The sequence below is a fragment of the Saccostrea echinata genome, unplaced genomic scaffold, assembly GCF_033153115.1.
Source record: "Saccostrea echinata isolate AGI-Se365-2 ecotype Australia unplaced genomic scaffold, CSIRO_AGI_Sech_v1 ptg000056l, whole genome shotgun sequence".
NCBI lineage: Eukaryota > Metazoa > Mollusca > Bivalvia > Ostreida > Ostreidae > Saccostrea > Saccostrea echinata.
Window position 1 is genome coordinate 8,192,501 of NW_026889805.1, and position 14,914 is coordinate 8,207,414.

General features: G+C 34.5%; 1 protein-coding gene across 1 annotated transcript; it reads left to right on the plus strand.

Moving 5' to 3' along the window:
* The first annotated feature begins 4,586 nt into the window (after positions 1-4,586).
* LOC133173330 (protein mono-ADP-ribosyltransferase PARP15-like) lies at positions 4,587-13,749 on the plus strand. The gene is made up of 8 exons (XM_061308321.1): positions 4,587-4,725; positions 7,260-7,590; positions 7,686-7,968; positions 8,111-8,199; positions 8,286-8,525; positions 8,647-8,877; positions 9,039-9,747; positions 13,423-13,749. Exons 1-8 carry the CDS (start codon positions 4,589-4,591, stop codon positions 13,683-13,685), a joined length of 2,283 nt encoding a protein of 760 aa, XP_061164305.1. The 5' UTR covers positions 4,587-4,588; the 3' UTR covers positions 13,686-13,749.
* Positions 13,750-14,914: the final 1,165 nt, after the last annotated feature.

Here is a 14,914-nt window from a genome sequence, read left to right on the forward strand (position 1 = left end):
CCACAAGATGGTGACAAAGTAGAACATTTTAGTAAGTTTCCTCAATTCTAACTGAATTCTATAAAAAAAAAAAAGAGATATTTTATATTTGGCATAAAATTTTACCTATTAATGATGAAAACACTACTCTTAATACCAAGTTCACATTTATACAACTGATTTGTTACATTAGTAGGCAATAAGCATAATCTACGCCTAATTTGCGATGTTCTTTGTTAACTTGTGTCAATTTTCAGCATCTAGTTACTCGTATGAAACTTGACAGGCACAAAAAAAAAAATTAGCTGCAAAGCATATACCCCAACTGGCATGAGCCAAAAGCGAGTTATTATTGTTCGAATGGTTAGTTTATTGATTTAAGAAGGGATTCTTGTCTGGTTTCTGACTAGATGAAATATTCAAAGTATATTTGCTTATATGTTTTATATACATGTATTTAGATGTAAGAGATTGAAAAGATCATATTTTTGTTTTCTAATCACAATTGTACAACTTTAAATAGAAATGGTAAACTGAGTTTGAAATCTAGCAGGGACTATATTTTTGGCGGAATGGCGGCGTATGAAAATATCTTCTTTTCTGCCTCTCAAAATTATTATAGAACAATGAATTTAGGTTAAAAATTTTTACACAATCAAAGACTTGAAGAAATTTTTAGATGTAAGTTAAATTAATAATAAGGGACTAAAGTTTTAAAATATATCAAAATGAATATGATTTTCCAAACAAACTACAGCTATGTTAGCTTTTAAAAGCTTCCAATCTTAAGTACAGATTTGAGCCAAAAATCCGTAAAAAGTTTTTTTTTTCTCTCTTAGTAAACGATCAAAACTTTTTGTTTTTATATCATTTTGTATATTTATGTGACAACTTTACCATGTGAAAATAAGAAAAATCTAAATATAGGAAGCGTATAAAAATAACTAAAATATCCAAAAAATTTAAGAAAAATGGAGAAAATTCGAATTAGCCAATATCCATTTTAGTTAAATTATTTATGTCTCATCTTATAGACACTACATAGTAAAATCTTTTTATGCAAAAAGAAAAACATTTTATCTTTCGAAGTAGAAGTAGGCATCGCATGATTGGCAACAGTAATTTTTTATTCTTAATGTCCAGGGAAAAGGTAATGACCTTGACCTGACCTTGCCTCTAATATAAAACGGTTATATTTAATCTAACTGATACTATCACTTAGTGATATTGTCTTCTTGATTCTGTGAAAATTTCATTGATTTTTAAATACTAGAAATATGAGAAGAATCCCTCCTTGATAGTGCTGAAAAATGAATTATCAATTACATAAAGCATTGCCATTGTGTAACCTTAAATTCTCGAGCATTTGTGATAAGAAAAAATGGTCAAATGCCTGTGCTTTTATTTGATTCATTTTTCTTCTGGGACTGGATATAAAACGTACAATCCCTCTCCTGGCATTATAAATTTACAATTTACAGATAAAGGTGTTTAAAAATAATGGAAACAAAATAGGCGTTCACGTTAATTCTTGAAAGTTCAGCACACACTTCTTGGAGCTGCTTTTTTTTTACCCTCCTAATTGGTGTTACATAAGTTGTGTTCTAAAATATTTAAACATTTTCCAAACACGCAACGGATCATGACACGCATTTATGTCTTTCATCATATCCATATACTGGTACTTTAATCTGTTAATTAACTTTGTAACATGATTTCGACATCACATTGTCGGTAATAGTGATTCAAAATAGCAAAACACGTGGATATATGCCATGAACATCAACTTAGTTTGACTTCATTCCAAACAAGTACTTGACATTGTATTCCAAAGTTACGGGTTTTCAGCATTTTACAGAGCAATGTTTTCAGTTATAAATAGGTTGAAATACACCTTTAAAATGGACAACTGTATTAAAGGTTTCTTGTCCTTTGAGGTATGACTAAAGAGCTATTCATATAGGTAATGAACATCAACTTCTTCAATGAAAAAGGCGGAGATAACGAAAAGTGACCGATCTAAAAAAAAAAAATCTATAAACAACAGGGATAAAACATGGACCCCTGGAAATTCCAGAGGTGGGATCAGGTGCCCAGAAGGAGTAAGCATCCCCTGTTGACCGTGAGCCCCTTGTATTGATCGGGTAAATGGAATATTCCATAGCCAAATTTAGTGTGAAAACAATTGATATGAAACGTGTCCGACAAAATACTACCCAATGCTATGTTATGTTTGTTTACAAAATCATAATTCCTGCCATAGAATTTACGAAATGCTGACTTTAAAGGAGGTTGTCGAAATCCCTGTATCATCAACTTATCTTTCAGTAGCCTGTCTCGGTTTTAAAACTGATTATAAATCTGAACATGCGTTTGGGTTTCGAATAAACAGCCTATGTAGGTGGTAGCGGAATTTTACTACATGTAAACTAATAAGGAAAGTTGACGATGGAAAAGCTGAAGTCACCTCCACGGACACAATTGTCTGGACACACTTATCACATGGTGACTAACCTTTTAGACAAAACTTGAAATCAAGGTAATCACACACGTGTAGGTCATGGCCAATGACGGATTGGGTTTAGTTATGTCGACCTGGGCACATAATGACAGGAAGTGTAGATAGACAAATCCATGTATGCATATTATTTCTAGCAGTTCTTGCAAAGGAACTTGCATAAATTTAAGAAAATAAAACCCAATAGATTGGTCGTGAACTTGATTGTAATTGAAAGGAAAAACGTTTAATATTTCATGTCGTATTATTAATTAAACGCCTATTTAGTTAATTGAATTAAACGCTTATTTAGTTAATTTAACTTGACATGGTTTATATGCAGTTTACGAACTGCATATATTATTTTGTAAAATATCAAGAATGTATTTTCTTAAATAAGAAAATGATTTTTTCATGATCTACAATATGTATATATTTTTTTTTATTAACATTCTTGCTATGATCAGTAGTAAAGGAATGGCACGGATCAGCCCTTCATTTCACTATCTTTATTGATGCAAGCATGCCTGCATGTGTGGGAGAATATGTTTAAACTTGCTTAAGTATCAAGTTTAAATGTCTTAATTCCAGTAAACTTAACCAGATGATCGATTTGGTAGTAGGTATTTTTAAACGCGTTTCGGAACTTCCCTTCGTGGAAAGTTTCATCCACTTTTGATTTAATTCTCGTCAGCTTTTCACACCTACAGGAAGACTGACAAGGTAATTTGGAAACGTTTATTATCTGTCTTGTCTGGATTTTATTTCCTTTTCAATTTTTTAAAAACGAAAGTACTTTTTTGACGTTCAACTAACATATTCCAACCATTTTTTCATCTAGAAGAAGATATTTTGTGTTTGGACTCAGGTGAATGGCAGGTAAATTTTTAACACTGACTATTTGTTCTGAAATGTCTATCCTCGGAAAAACAAATATAAGTTTTAGCAATTTTCATGCAATATCTGAAACTGCACTCTGCACCCAGTTAGTCAATGCTATTCAAGTACATGTATTATGTGCCTTCGAAATATTTTCATATGAAGTACAATCAGTTTTATTACTACTGCCTTTGAATCTGTGGATACAATCTCATACAGGTTGTAAAGATTATCAAAGTTGTTTTGAAACCTCTGAATGCTAAGACTTTAATGTAACAGAAGTACAAAAAGGAGATTGGTGAACAAGGCGTGCAGAATGCCTATAGCTTCAGATATATATATATATAAAAATACTTAGTATCATTTTCCTTTGAGACTAACACGCTAAAAACTACGTTACACAACTCTTGATGAAGAATAGCATTTGAATCATGTTTGTGATATGACCCTTGACTAAATGGACTTAAAATATTTCTCGGAAAGATGCGAATGTTGTGTCATAATAGTGTATTTTAAAGTATAGTGGGTCTTTGTTCCATGTGTTTTTTTTTTTCAACTAAAAAATGTATATCTTTACGCAAACTTTGAGGATAAGCTTTCAAATAATTAAGCGAAGACCCACTCATATCGAAAAAGCGAGTTATAGTATCAGAAAATGGTTGTTTTTGCCCTCTTTGGTGTGTGTATGCTATTTCATAGGTAAATGATTTCAATCTTTGTGAGATTTTTTTTCTAATTGTGGAGATTTTATATGAAGTATGCTTTAATGTTAGATGAAATATCAAAGAAAATTTTGTTATAATTGAGATTTAATTTTTCACCTTCATTTTTGTCGCACTATAGGCACTTCACTCGACTTGTTCGCCCATCTTCTTAATACAGTAAAATCACTTATTTTCGTGGGATTTATATATTCGTTATTTGAGGAAAAATGACTGGTTGGAGGGGATTTGATTTCGTTTAACATTACTTGGGGGGGGGGGGGTCGTGGGTATCTTCATATCACAAAAACAAGGAAAACTAAAACCTTACGATATTTAAAGTGATTTCACAGTAACAACACTGCACGTGTATTTTAATCCTCTGATAGAAACCTGTGGCTTTTCTAACTGCTAAAAAAAATAATCATTGGAAAAGAGTTGATGCATTTAACAAAATATCATTGGATCAGATTTTTGAATTCAGTGCTTAAGATTTCGTTTTATTTCAAACTCCTCTAGTTTATATAATAAAATGGCACGGAGAATAACCAGATCAGCATCGTCTGGAAATCTGTTAGAAGCAGACGACGGGACCTCAAAAGCGCCACCTCTTGACGAGGATGATGACCTGAAAAGTAGTTTTCTACCCGGCTTACTTGGAAAAAGGAAGTGAGTACTCATATGTACAAAAGATTCTACCTTGTATTTTTATTTTATTTTATTTTTTTTTTGTCACTGTAATGTTTTTTTTTTTTCGGAAAAAAGAATTAGGAAAGCTTAAATTACATGTTTTTCAATTTACTAGTGTGATATATATATAGTCATTCATTGACAGTCTAAAGACTTTTTTTTACCTCCACGGCGTCCAACTCTATATTAAAACTTGTCTGAAAATCCAAGTATGATAGAGATATTTTACATTAATTATGAATGTAGGACCTGATACTTTTTTTTTCCCCAGGCAAATTAAATAAAGCACCAAAGGCCTTTAAAAAAGTATGCATGCATTGATGAAAAGCATAGGTCACATCCTCATGAATTTTAAAAACAGAGATAAACTACTTATATTTACATTTTTTAACTATTCCTTTATTTCATTCAAAAAGATATTGACAAAGTTTTTTAGGGATTATTTCCTTATTTTAGTTTAAGGCAGTTTAATATATGACTAAAATATTATTTTTCATAGGTTATGTTGATGAGGATGTGAACATGGTATTTCTTTTAAAGAAATTTGAAAGACAAATCACGTTATGTAAAAGAAATTGAAAAAAAACCATTATTATTTAAAATTTTGTGCCATATTTGATGTTTTCAACCAAATATAGCAACATGGGCTGTGTGACTAGGCTTCTTTTCAAACTGCGCTCTGTGTCCAAAGAAGGACAAGGACAGCAAGATAGATTCTATATCTCAAACTGTTTTCAGTAGAAATCTTTTCTGAAATCATTTCGATAAAAATGCACCTAAATTCATTCTCGCATTTAAAAATTTTTGCAGTGTTTTTATGCCATCTTTATGACAGGGTTTTTTATTACACACTGCCATTAAGTGATATCACCTATTCCAAAAAGTGATATCACTTAATATTCAAATTAAATAAGTGATATCAACAATATGAAAATGATATGATTATTACATATCCCAAGTAGTGATATCACCTATTCGAAATAAATAGGTGATATCACCTATTCGAACTGAGTATATGATAAAATTTATTTGAATTGGTGACAAATGTATCACCTATTCATTTTGAATTGGTGTTATCACTTATTCGCATTAGTGGTATCACCTATTTGCATTTAATTCTTTCAACATTAAATAATGAAATGTTTCTTCTTAAGACAATATAGCCTCAATGCAAAGTAAAGGATGAAATTTTAAATCGCTTCCCAAGAACAATTTTATGTTTAAGCATTTTTCAAAAAGGAAGATTCTGATTTCGCTACTCTTTGACAATTAAAAAAAAATGATGATAAAAGATTCCCAGGCCTTTTTGAACTTAATTTGAGCCACATTTGGCATTGATTGATCAAATAAGCTGAAGATCCGCTGTAAAAACTCTCGTTTTTGGCATAAAGAGGAGGGAGGATCCTGATCGTATGTTATATGCATACAAAAAAGGGTCCGTGTAACAACCAAGTTTTACATATAAAAACTTGATTTCGATTGACCCTAAGATAATTCGGGCTGCCCTTTCCCCCCTGTGTTATAGCTTGAGACCATATGAAAGCGGTTTCTGTGAAGTTATATATCTATATATTAATTATAGTCAGTTTTGTTATGCTTATTGAAATTTTCTCTTTATTTTTTATGTATGAAGATTCTTATGTATAAATATGTCAACATCCTGTATCATCTTATTGAGTAAATGAATGTAGTACATGTATAGTCTTGCGAGGAGTTGTTATTTCACACTTAGAGTAGGTGATATCACCCATTCGAATAAATTATGTAACCTATTCAAAATGAAAAGGTGCTATCACCTATTCGAATAGGTGAGATAACCTATTCGAAACCTAATAGGTGATATCAATATTTGGAATTGGTTATTATGTAACACCTTCTGCACAGTAATTTATTTTCAGAGTTTAATTTTCATTGTTTTCGTTGTATAAAGGGACCCACGAATTAACGGAAGCCGGTAGGTGCCATGTAGAAAAATATTTTATCTGGCGGCCGCCACATAAATAACTGGCGGTCGCCAAATGATTTTCTGGTGGCCGCCAGAAAATTATTTGGCGACCGCCTTATAATTTCTGGCGGCCACCAGATCTCTTTATCTGGCGGCCGCCAGATAAAATATTTTTTCTACCTGGCACCTACCGGCTTCCGTACGAATTAAAATCCCCCACAAAATGTTAAATTTTCTTACTGCAAAAACAGTTCTTCTCCTTAAATAACGAAATAAATCCCCTTGAACCAGTAATTTCCCCCTAACCACGAAAATTTGACCCCACACGAAAATAACTGATTTTTATTGTATCAACAGTTCGAATACTTGATATCACCTTTTCGAATAGGTGATATCACTAATTCTTATACCAACTATCGAATAGATGATATCAATTATCAATTGATGTCATCCTTATGAATAATGGCAGTAAATACCAAGCCGGCTTCTCATACATCTTATTGAAAATTACCCTCATTAACTTAAGAAATATATACTCAGATGAGTGGGTATCTAGTTTATTTGACAGAAAACGCCTTCCATCTGCAAAGCCAAAGGAATGCCAAGCACGGTTTGGACGAGTGAAAGTCACTTTGAAGAAAGGGCTAGTTTATGAAGAGGAGGTTGACGCCATTGTTAACAGCACTTCGCAAACGTTAACGCTGGACGCGGGAAACGCCTCGCGGGCAATGTTACAAAAAGCTGGACGCTCTATTCAAGAGGAGTGCAAGAGGAAATATCCAGACGGAATTAAGTTTGGAGAACTGGCAGAAACTGGGGGCGGAGACTTGTATTGTGGATATGTATTCCATGGATGTCTGAAGTATTGGAGAGCAGAAGAAAGCAATTCTGTAGAACAAGTAGGTATATACCAAACAATACCAGAATATGACATTTAGGATGTCAGATGCATCCAATGGTTTTGCTAGTAAGTTTATATTGTTTTTAACTTCAGACCCTTACAGATCTTGTAACCAAGTGTCTTGAGAGGGGAGATCACTTACAGATTAATTCAATCGCCTTTCCTGCACTGGGCACAGGTTTTCTACAGTTTCCTGCTAAAATTGTTGTTTGTCGACTGCTTCAATGTGTAAAAGACTTTGAAATGAGGCATAAATCAACAAATGTTACAGATATACGCTTCGTAATATTTCCTAAGGATACAAAAACATTTGAAGAATTCGAAAATGAATTTAATCGTTATTCATATTCCATATACCAAAAGCCAACTTCACAAGGTATTTGATTTTTACATTTAAGGTTACATGTACATGTAGTCTAAAATGTTGAATGTCCATATCTTTCTTTCAATATCTGTTTTTTTTTTTTTTTCATCATTAGAAAAGGAAAATCATGATAATTATGTGTGAATTTCTATAGGAATTTTACCTACCAAACCAAAAGATATTGAATGTTCTCTTGAAAATCTGACAGTGAAGCTTGTAGCTGGATGTCTAGTGGAACAGAAGGTATTTTGCCCTTATAGGAAATAGAAATCCACCCATAGTTTGTTTTACACTTACGCAGATTATTTTCACTAATTCTTTACTCTTAGGTTGATGTCATTGTTGGCGCAGTACCTCCATTTGGAAAGCCTGGGTCGACAAGCTCGTCTAAAGCGATCTTAAAGGCTGGTGGTTCAGGTATAGAAAGGGAATTCACCAGAGCGTTCCCGGTGGGGATAGACATAGGCGACGTAGTATCCAGTGGAAGTCATAAAATTCAAAACGTTAAAAAAATTTACTTTGGGGCCCTGCCAACGTATGCTGTTAAAGAGCGCGATCAAAACCAGCAGGTTAAGTACTAAATGGCTTGCTCCAGTTCGACTCTGCTCTTTTCAATCAACTTGCAGTCAGTCCTAAATCTCCTGTGCCGATCTTAGATATTGTAAAACAAAACATATATCTTATTTACAGGCACTGGTACTAGTGGTTCAAGTTTCTCTAATGAAACTACAAGAAGATGGTCTTAAAACAATTGCAATTCCAACACTTGGTGTTGGAGACTTTAAATTTTCTCCGACGATATCAGCCATGAAAATCTTTTCTTCTATTAAAGAATACAGCACAACCAATAAGGACTCAAAAATAGATACCGTTTATGTAGTAGTGGACATAGCAGATTCAGAGTTTGTAAACATATGGAAGGTATGTTGACAAATCTCAAAGGGTTTGAAACTTTTCAATTAAAATATTTTTTCCCTCGCATTCCATTACATCAAATATTCAATTACCAAGAATAGAATAACGATACAGTTGTAGAAACACGTATTGATGTACAAAATAATCTATTCCTTTTGTATGTGCAGGCATTTGGCAGAGAAATAATTAAGATAGCTCCTCCGAAGATGAAAAATAAGGTCCCAATAATAATAGAACCCAAACCAAAACCTCCACCAGTACGGGGGTCACGTGACTGGTTCTCCATGATGTACGAGGAGGAGCTGTGTGTCCCGTCCTATTGGACTGATTTTAAAGGAGGTGAGAAGATCAAAGTCTGTAAACGACGGAACAGACGACATCCGTACAGTCTTGTGACTGTTGATCAGACTACAATGGATCTGGTTGTTAAAATTGTAGAAAAAACATGGGAATCTCACAATGTAGGAAAGGGAGCGGATGCAAAGGGCTTAGATATGCTTTTCTATAACAATATTCGGGTTACCAAAGTAGAACGTGTGGAAAATCTGGACTTATATGAAAGTTATGTCCAGGAAAGACAAAGGTTTTTTGACAAAGCAAGATCAAGAGGCAGTCCATTTCCTTTAGGAACTCTTCCAAAATCATCCGGCGAAATCAAAACTACCTCTATTCTAAAATCTGACAAAACTAGCACTGCTTATCTTTCAGACATTTATCCAGAAATTAATGAGCATTACGTTTTTCATGGGACATTAGCAGATACATTAGATTCTGTTCTGACGCAAGGATTAGATTGTAGAATGTCAAGAGGTACTGCTATGTTTGGACAGGGGGCGTACGGCGCCGAGAGTTCAACAAAAGCTGATCAATACGTAGGTGCGTATCTTTTGTCCTACTATCATTCCAGGTAGAAAATGATCAGCTTATTATTTTGTTTTGTCATTCGTTTTTAGCTCACCTGAGCTGAAAGCTCAAGTGAGCTTTTCTGATCAACCGTTGTCCGTCCGACTGTAATCCAGAACCACCTGGCCAATTTAAACCAAAGTTGGCACAAAATATTTTTGGGTAAAGTGGATTCTAAATTGTTCAAATGAAGGGCTAAGCCCGCTTCCAAGGGGGAGATAATCAAGAAAAAGTAAAAATAGGATGGGATCAATAAAAAATCTTCCTCTCAAGTACCACCTGGCGAGAAAAGATGAAACTTATGTGAAACCTTTCTGAGGAAGTGTAGATTTTGAATTGTTCAAATCACGACCCCCGGGGTATAGTGGGGCCACAACAGGGATGAAAGTTTTACATTAAAAATGTTTAAAAAAAATTCTTCTCAAGAACCACTAGGCCAGAAAGCTGAAACTTATTTAGAAGCTTCTTCAGGAGATGAAATAATTAAGAAAAATATTTAAAAATCTTCTCAAGAACCACTGGATAAGAAAAGATGAACATAAATGAAGGCTTCCTAAGAAAGTTTGGACTCTAAATTAATCAAATCATGATTCGAGGGATAAGATGGGGCCAAAATAAGAGATCAAAGTTAAACATAGAAATATATATATATATATATATATATATATATATATATATATATATATATATATATATATATATATATATATATATATATATATATATATATATATATATATTAGGGATGGCAATTTGTAACCGGTTAACCGATTACTCGGTCGGAACGATGGCAATCGATTTGAAAATCTGTAATCGGTTAATCGGAAAAAAATTAAATATTTGCTAAAATTGAACACATTTTTAAAAAAAATTATTTTAAAAAATAGAAATCTCTGCAGAAAGGATGACCATTTAGGATTTAACGGATCTAATTTGGACGTACATGTAATTATGAATCTCCAGATTGAGACCGTAGCGTAATTGGTTAGTTTATGTAGTGTTAATTACTGTGAAAACACCATGTCGTTACCCCGACTGTCCTGTAATTCTTTCATAATAATAATTGAATCATTGAGCACTGAATTGGCGTGTTTGTCGTTTTCAGTTTTCAATTCAATTTAATCATTAAACAAACATTGTAAATTAAGGGCTATAGAGTTCATATATAATTTTGATTATTATAGTGAAAATGCAGAAAGACATTCTGTGACATCTGCTCTGGAAAATTATCAAAGATTCCTTAGGCTTTTTTCATGGTTTTCTTAATTTTTTTCTTGTCTACTGAAACTTAAAAAATATGTACCCGTAGTTTTCTGATCCCAGAATCAAGACTAATGGAATATATTTTAACTTCTATCGTCTTATTTGGGTCAATTTGTGTATATGGACAGAGCTACTGTACTTAAAAAGCAAGAAAACGTGCATTTTGATACGATTAACCGGTTAATCGGTCGGAACGTCTTGCGGTTAACCGATTAGCAATTCTGTAATCGATTGCCATCCCTAATATATATATATATATATAGATATATAAGAAAATCTTTAAAAATCTTCTTAAGAACAGCAAGGCATGATTAGATTTATTTATAAGGAAACATTCGCAGGTAGTGTAGATTCAAATTTGTTAAAATCATGACTCCAGTGGTAGGGCGGGGCCACAAAATGTGATCAAATATTTACATACGAATGAACAACAGGGGCATAGTAACTAAGGTGAGCGTTGAGGCCCATTGGCTTCTTATTTGTGAACGCAACTTCTCTTTTTAGCTCACCTGAGCTGAAAGCTCAAGTGAGCTTTTCTCATCGACCGTTGTCCGTCGTCCGTCCGTCCGTCCGTCTGTCCGTCCGTCCGTCCGTCTGTAAACTTTTCACATTTTGAACTTCTTCTCAAGAACCACTGGGCCAATTTTAACCAAACTTGGTACAAAGTATCCTTGGGTGAAGGGGAGTTTAAATTGTTAAAATAAAGGGCCAAGTCCCCTTACAAGGGGAGATAATTAAGAAAAGACAAAAATAGGGTGGGGTCATTAAAAAATCTTCTTCTCAAGAACCACTGGGCCAAAAAAGCTGAAACTTATGTGGAAGCATCCTGGGATAGTGTAGATTCTAAAATATTAAAATCATGACCCCTGGGGGTAGGGTGGGGCCACAATAGGGAATCCAAGTTTTACATTGAAATATATAAGAAAAATCTTTAAAAATCTTGTTCTCAAGAACAACTGGGCAAGAAAAACTGAAACTTATGTGGAAGCATCCTGAGGTAGTGTAGATGCTAAATTATAAAAATCATGACCCCCGGGGATAGGGCGGGGCCACAATAGGGAATCCGAGTTTTTACATTGAAATATGCAAGAAAAATCTTTAAAAATCTTCTTCTCAAGAACAACTGGGCCAGAAAAACTGAAACTTATGTGGAAGCATCCTAGGATAGTGTAGATTTTAAATTGTTAAAACCATGACCCCCGGGGTAGGGCGGGGCCACAATAAGTATTACAAGGGGGAAATCTGGTAAAGAACAGCATGGCCAAAGTTACTCAGATGAGTGATGTGGCCCATGGGCCTCTTGTTTTAAAAATCTTCTTCCCAAGAACCACTAGGCCAGAAAAGCTGATACTTATGTGGAAGCATCCTGAGGTAGAGTAGATTCTAAATTGTTAAAATCATGACCCCCGGGGGTAGGGCGGGGCCACAATAGGGAATCCAAGTTTTACTTTGAAATATGTAGAAATTTTTTTTAAAAAATCTTCTCAAGAACCACTAGGCCAGAAAAGCTGATACTTTTATGGAAGTATCCTGAGGTAGTGTAGATTCTCAATTGTTAAAATCATGACCCCCGGGGGTAGGGCGGGGCCACAATAGGGAATCCAAGTTTTACTTTGAAATATGTAGTAAAAAATCTTAAAAAATCTTCTTCTCAAGAACCACTAGGCCAGAAAAGCTAAAACTTATGTGGAAGCATCCTGGGGCAGTGTAGATTCTCAATTGTTAAAATCATGGCCCCGGGTTAGGGCGGGGCCACAATAGAGAATCCAAGTTTTAAATTGTAATATGTAGTAAAAAATCTTTAAAATCTTCTTCTCAAGAACCACTGGGCCAGAAAAGCTGAAACTTAAGTGGAAGCATGCTGGGGTAGTGTAGACTTTTAATTCCTCAAATCATGACCCCCGGGGTTAGGGCGGGGCCACAGTAAGGAATCCAAGTTTTCCATTGAAATATACAGTAAAAATCTTCTTTTCAAGAACCGCTGGGTCAGAAAAGCTGAAACTTAAGTGGAAGCATGCTAGAGTAGTGTAGATTCTACATTGTTAAAATCATGACCCCGGGGGGAGGGGCACAATAGGGAATCCAAATTTTACATTGAAATATGTAGTAAAAATCTTCTCCTGAAGAACCACTGGGCCAGAAAAGATGAAAGTTATGTGGAATCATCCTGGAGAAGTGTAGATTCTAAATTGTTCAAATCATGACCCCTGGGGTTAGGGCGGGGCTACAATAAGTATTACAAGGGGGGAAATCAGGTGAAAACAAGGTGAAAGTTACTCAGGTGAGCGCAGTGACCCATGGGCCTCTTGTTTGTTATTGCAGGATAAACATTGTTTGAAATAGACCATTGATGAATTAATATGTAATTTTGATATTTTTGTGTAGACAGGAAAGAAAACAGAAAGAAAATTCCACATCAGATGCTGCTAGTGCGCATGTGTTTGGGAGATATATGCCTGTATGACTTTCCTGTAGCGCACAGACGAGCACCTTGCAAGAAATGTAGAAGAGACAACTGCACTACTCACAAACCTAAAGACTTTTATGATTCTGTTGTCGGAGACGGGAAGTGGTTGTTCCGGGAATTCATTGTCTTTGATAAGCGTCAGACATACCCGGAGTATCTCATCACCTATGAACGTGTATAAAATTTTACCATACTATTTTATTTTTACATCCAGAAATGTGTTTACAATAAATTGAAAATGAAAATTGATTCTGTTCAATGAGACACTGTCTGTAAAAGAAAAATGAAGTTCCCTGCAGCTATTCACAATGTCGATCCAAACTAAGATAGTATAGAGAAAGTCTGATCTTGTTTCACAAAAAAGTTATTGAATGCCTTTTTAAGCGACACACAGAAGAATTATGAGTATGGCGTCAAATATGAATAGAACGAGTTCAGCTGATTGCCTAATTAAAACAAGAAGTGTTTGTGAAAAACTGATGCCCCCGTATGGCAACTTATAGCGAAGGTTAAACTTTCTCAAATCAAATATGTTGGTACCCAAAGTAAGGTCTTGTTCCGAGGAATATACCTGTGAAATATGAAAGTCCTAGCAGCAACCATTGAAAAGATATGGAAAAAGTTAAAGTTTTTCAAAAGTAAGTCAAACATCAAGGTCAAATGGTACAAAATTAATGGTGCCCAAGGAAAGGGCTTCTCACTAAAAAATAGTTAAAATACACGTGAAATATGAAAGCCCTAGCACCAACCTTTCAAAAGACATGGCCAAGGATAGTTTTTCAAAAGTAGGTCAAACTCCATGGTCAAAGGGTCAAAGTTGCTGGTATTCAAAGGGAGGTCTTGTCACAAGGATTACATATGTGAAGTATGAAAGCCCTAGCATCAACTGTTAAAAAGTAAAGTCCAAGGTTAAAGTTTTCCAAAAGTAGGTCAAACTCCAAGGTCAAGGTCAATGGACTATAACTGTTGTTATCTAAAGGAAGGTCTTCTCACAAAAAATAGACGTGTAAAATATGGAAGCCCTAGCACCAACTGTTCAAAAGACATGCCCGAGGTTAAAGTTTTCCAAAAGTAGGTCAAACTCCAAGGTCAAGGTCAGAGGGTCAAAGTTGTTGGTATTCAAAGGAAGGTCTTGTCACAAGGATTACATATGTAAAGTATGAAGGCCCTGGCACCAACTGTTCAAAAGTTATAGCCAAAGTTAAAGTTTTTCAAAAGTAGGTCAAACTTAGGTCAAGGTCAAAGGATCAAAATATTGGAATCTAAAGGAAGGTCTTGTCACAAGAATTTCACATGTGAAGTATGAAAGGCCTAGCAACAACTGTTCAAAAGTTATGGCCAAGGTTAAAGTTGGGAAAAAATTTGTAAAACTGGGTCAAAGGTCAAAGTCAAATATGATGTTACCCAAAG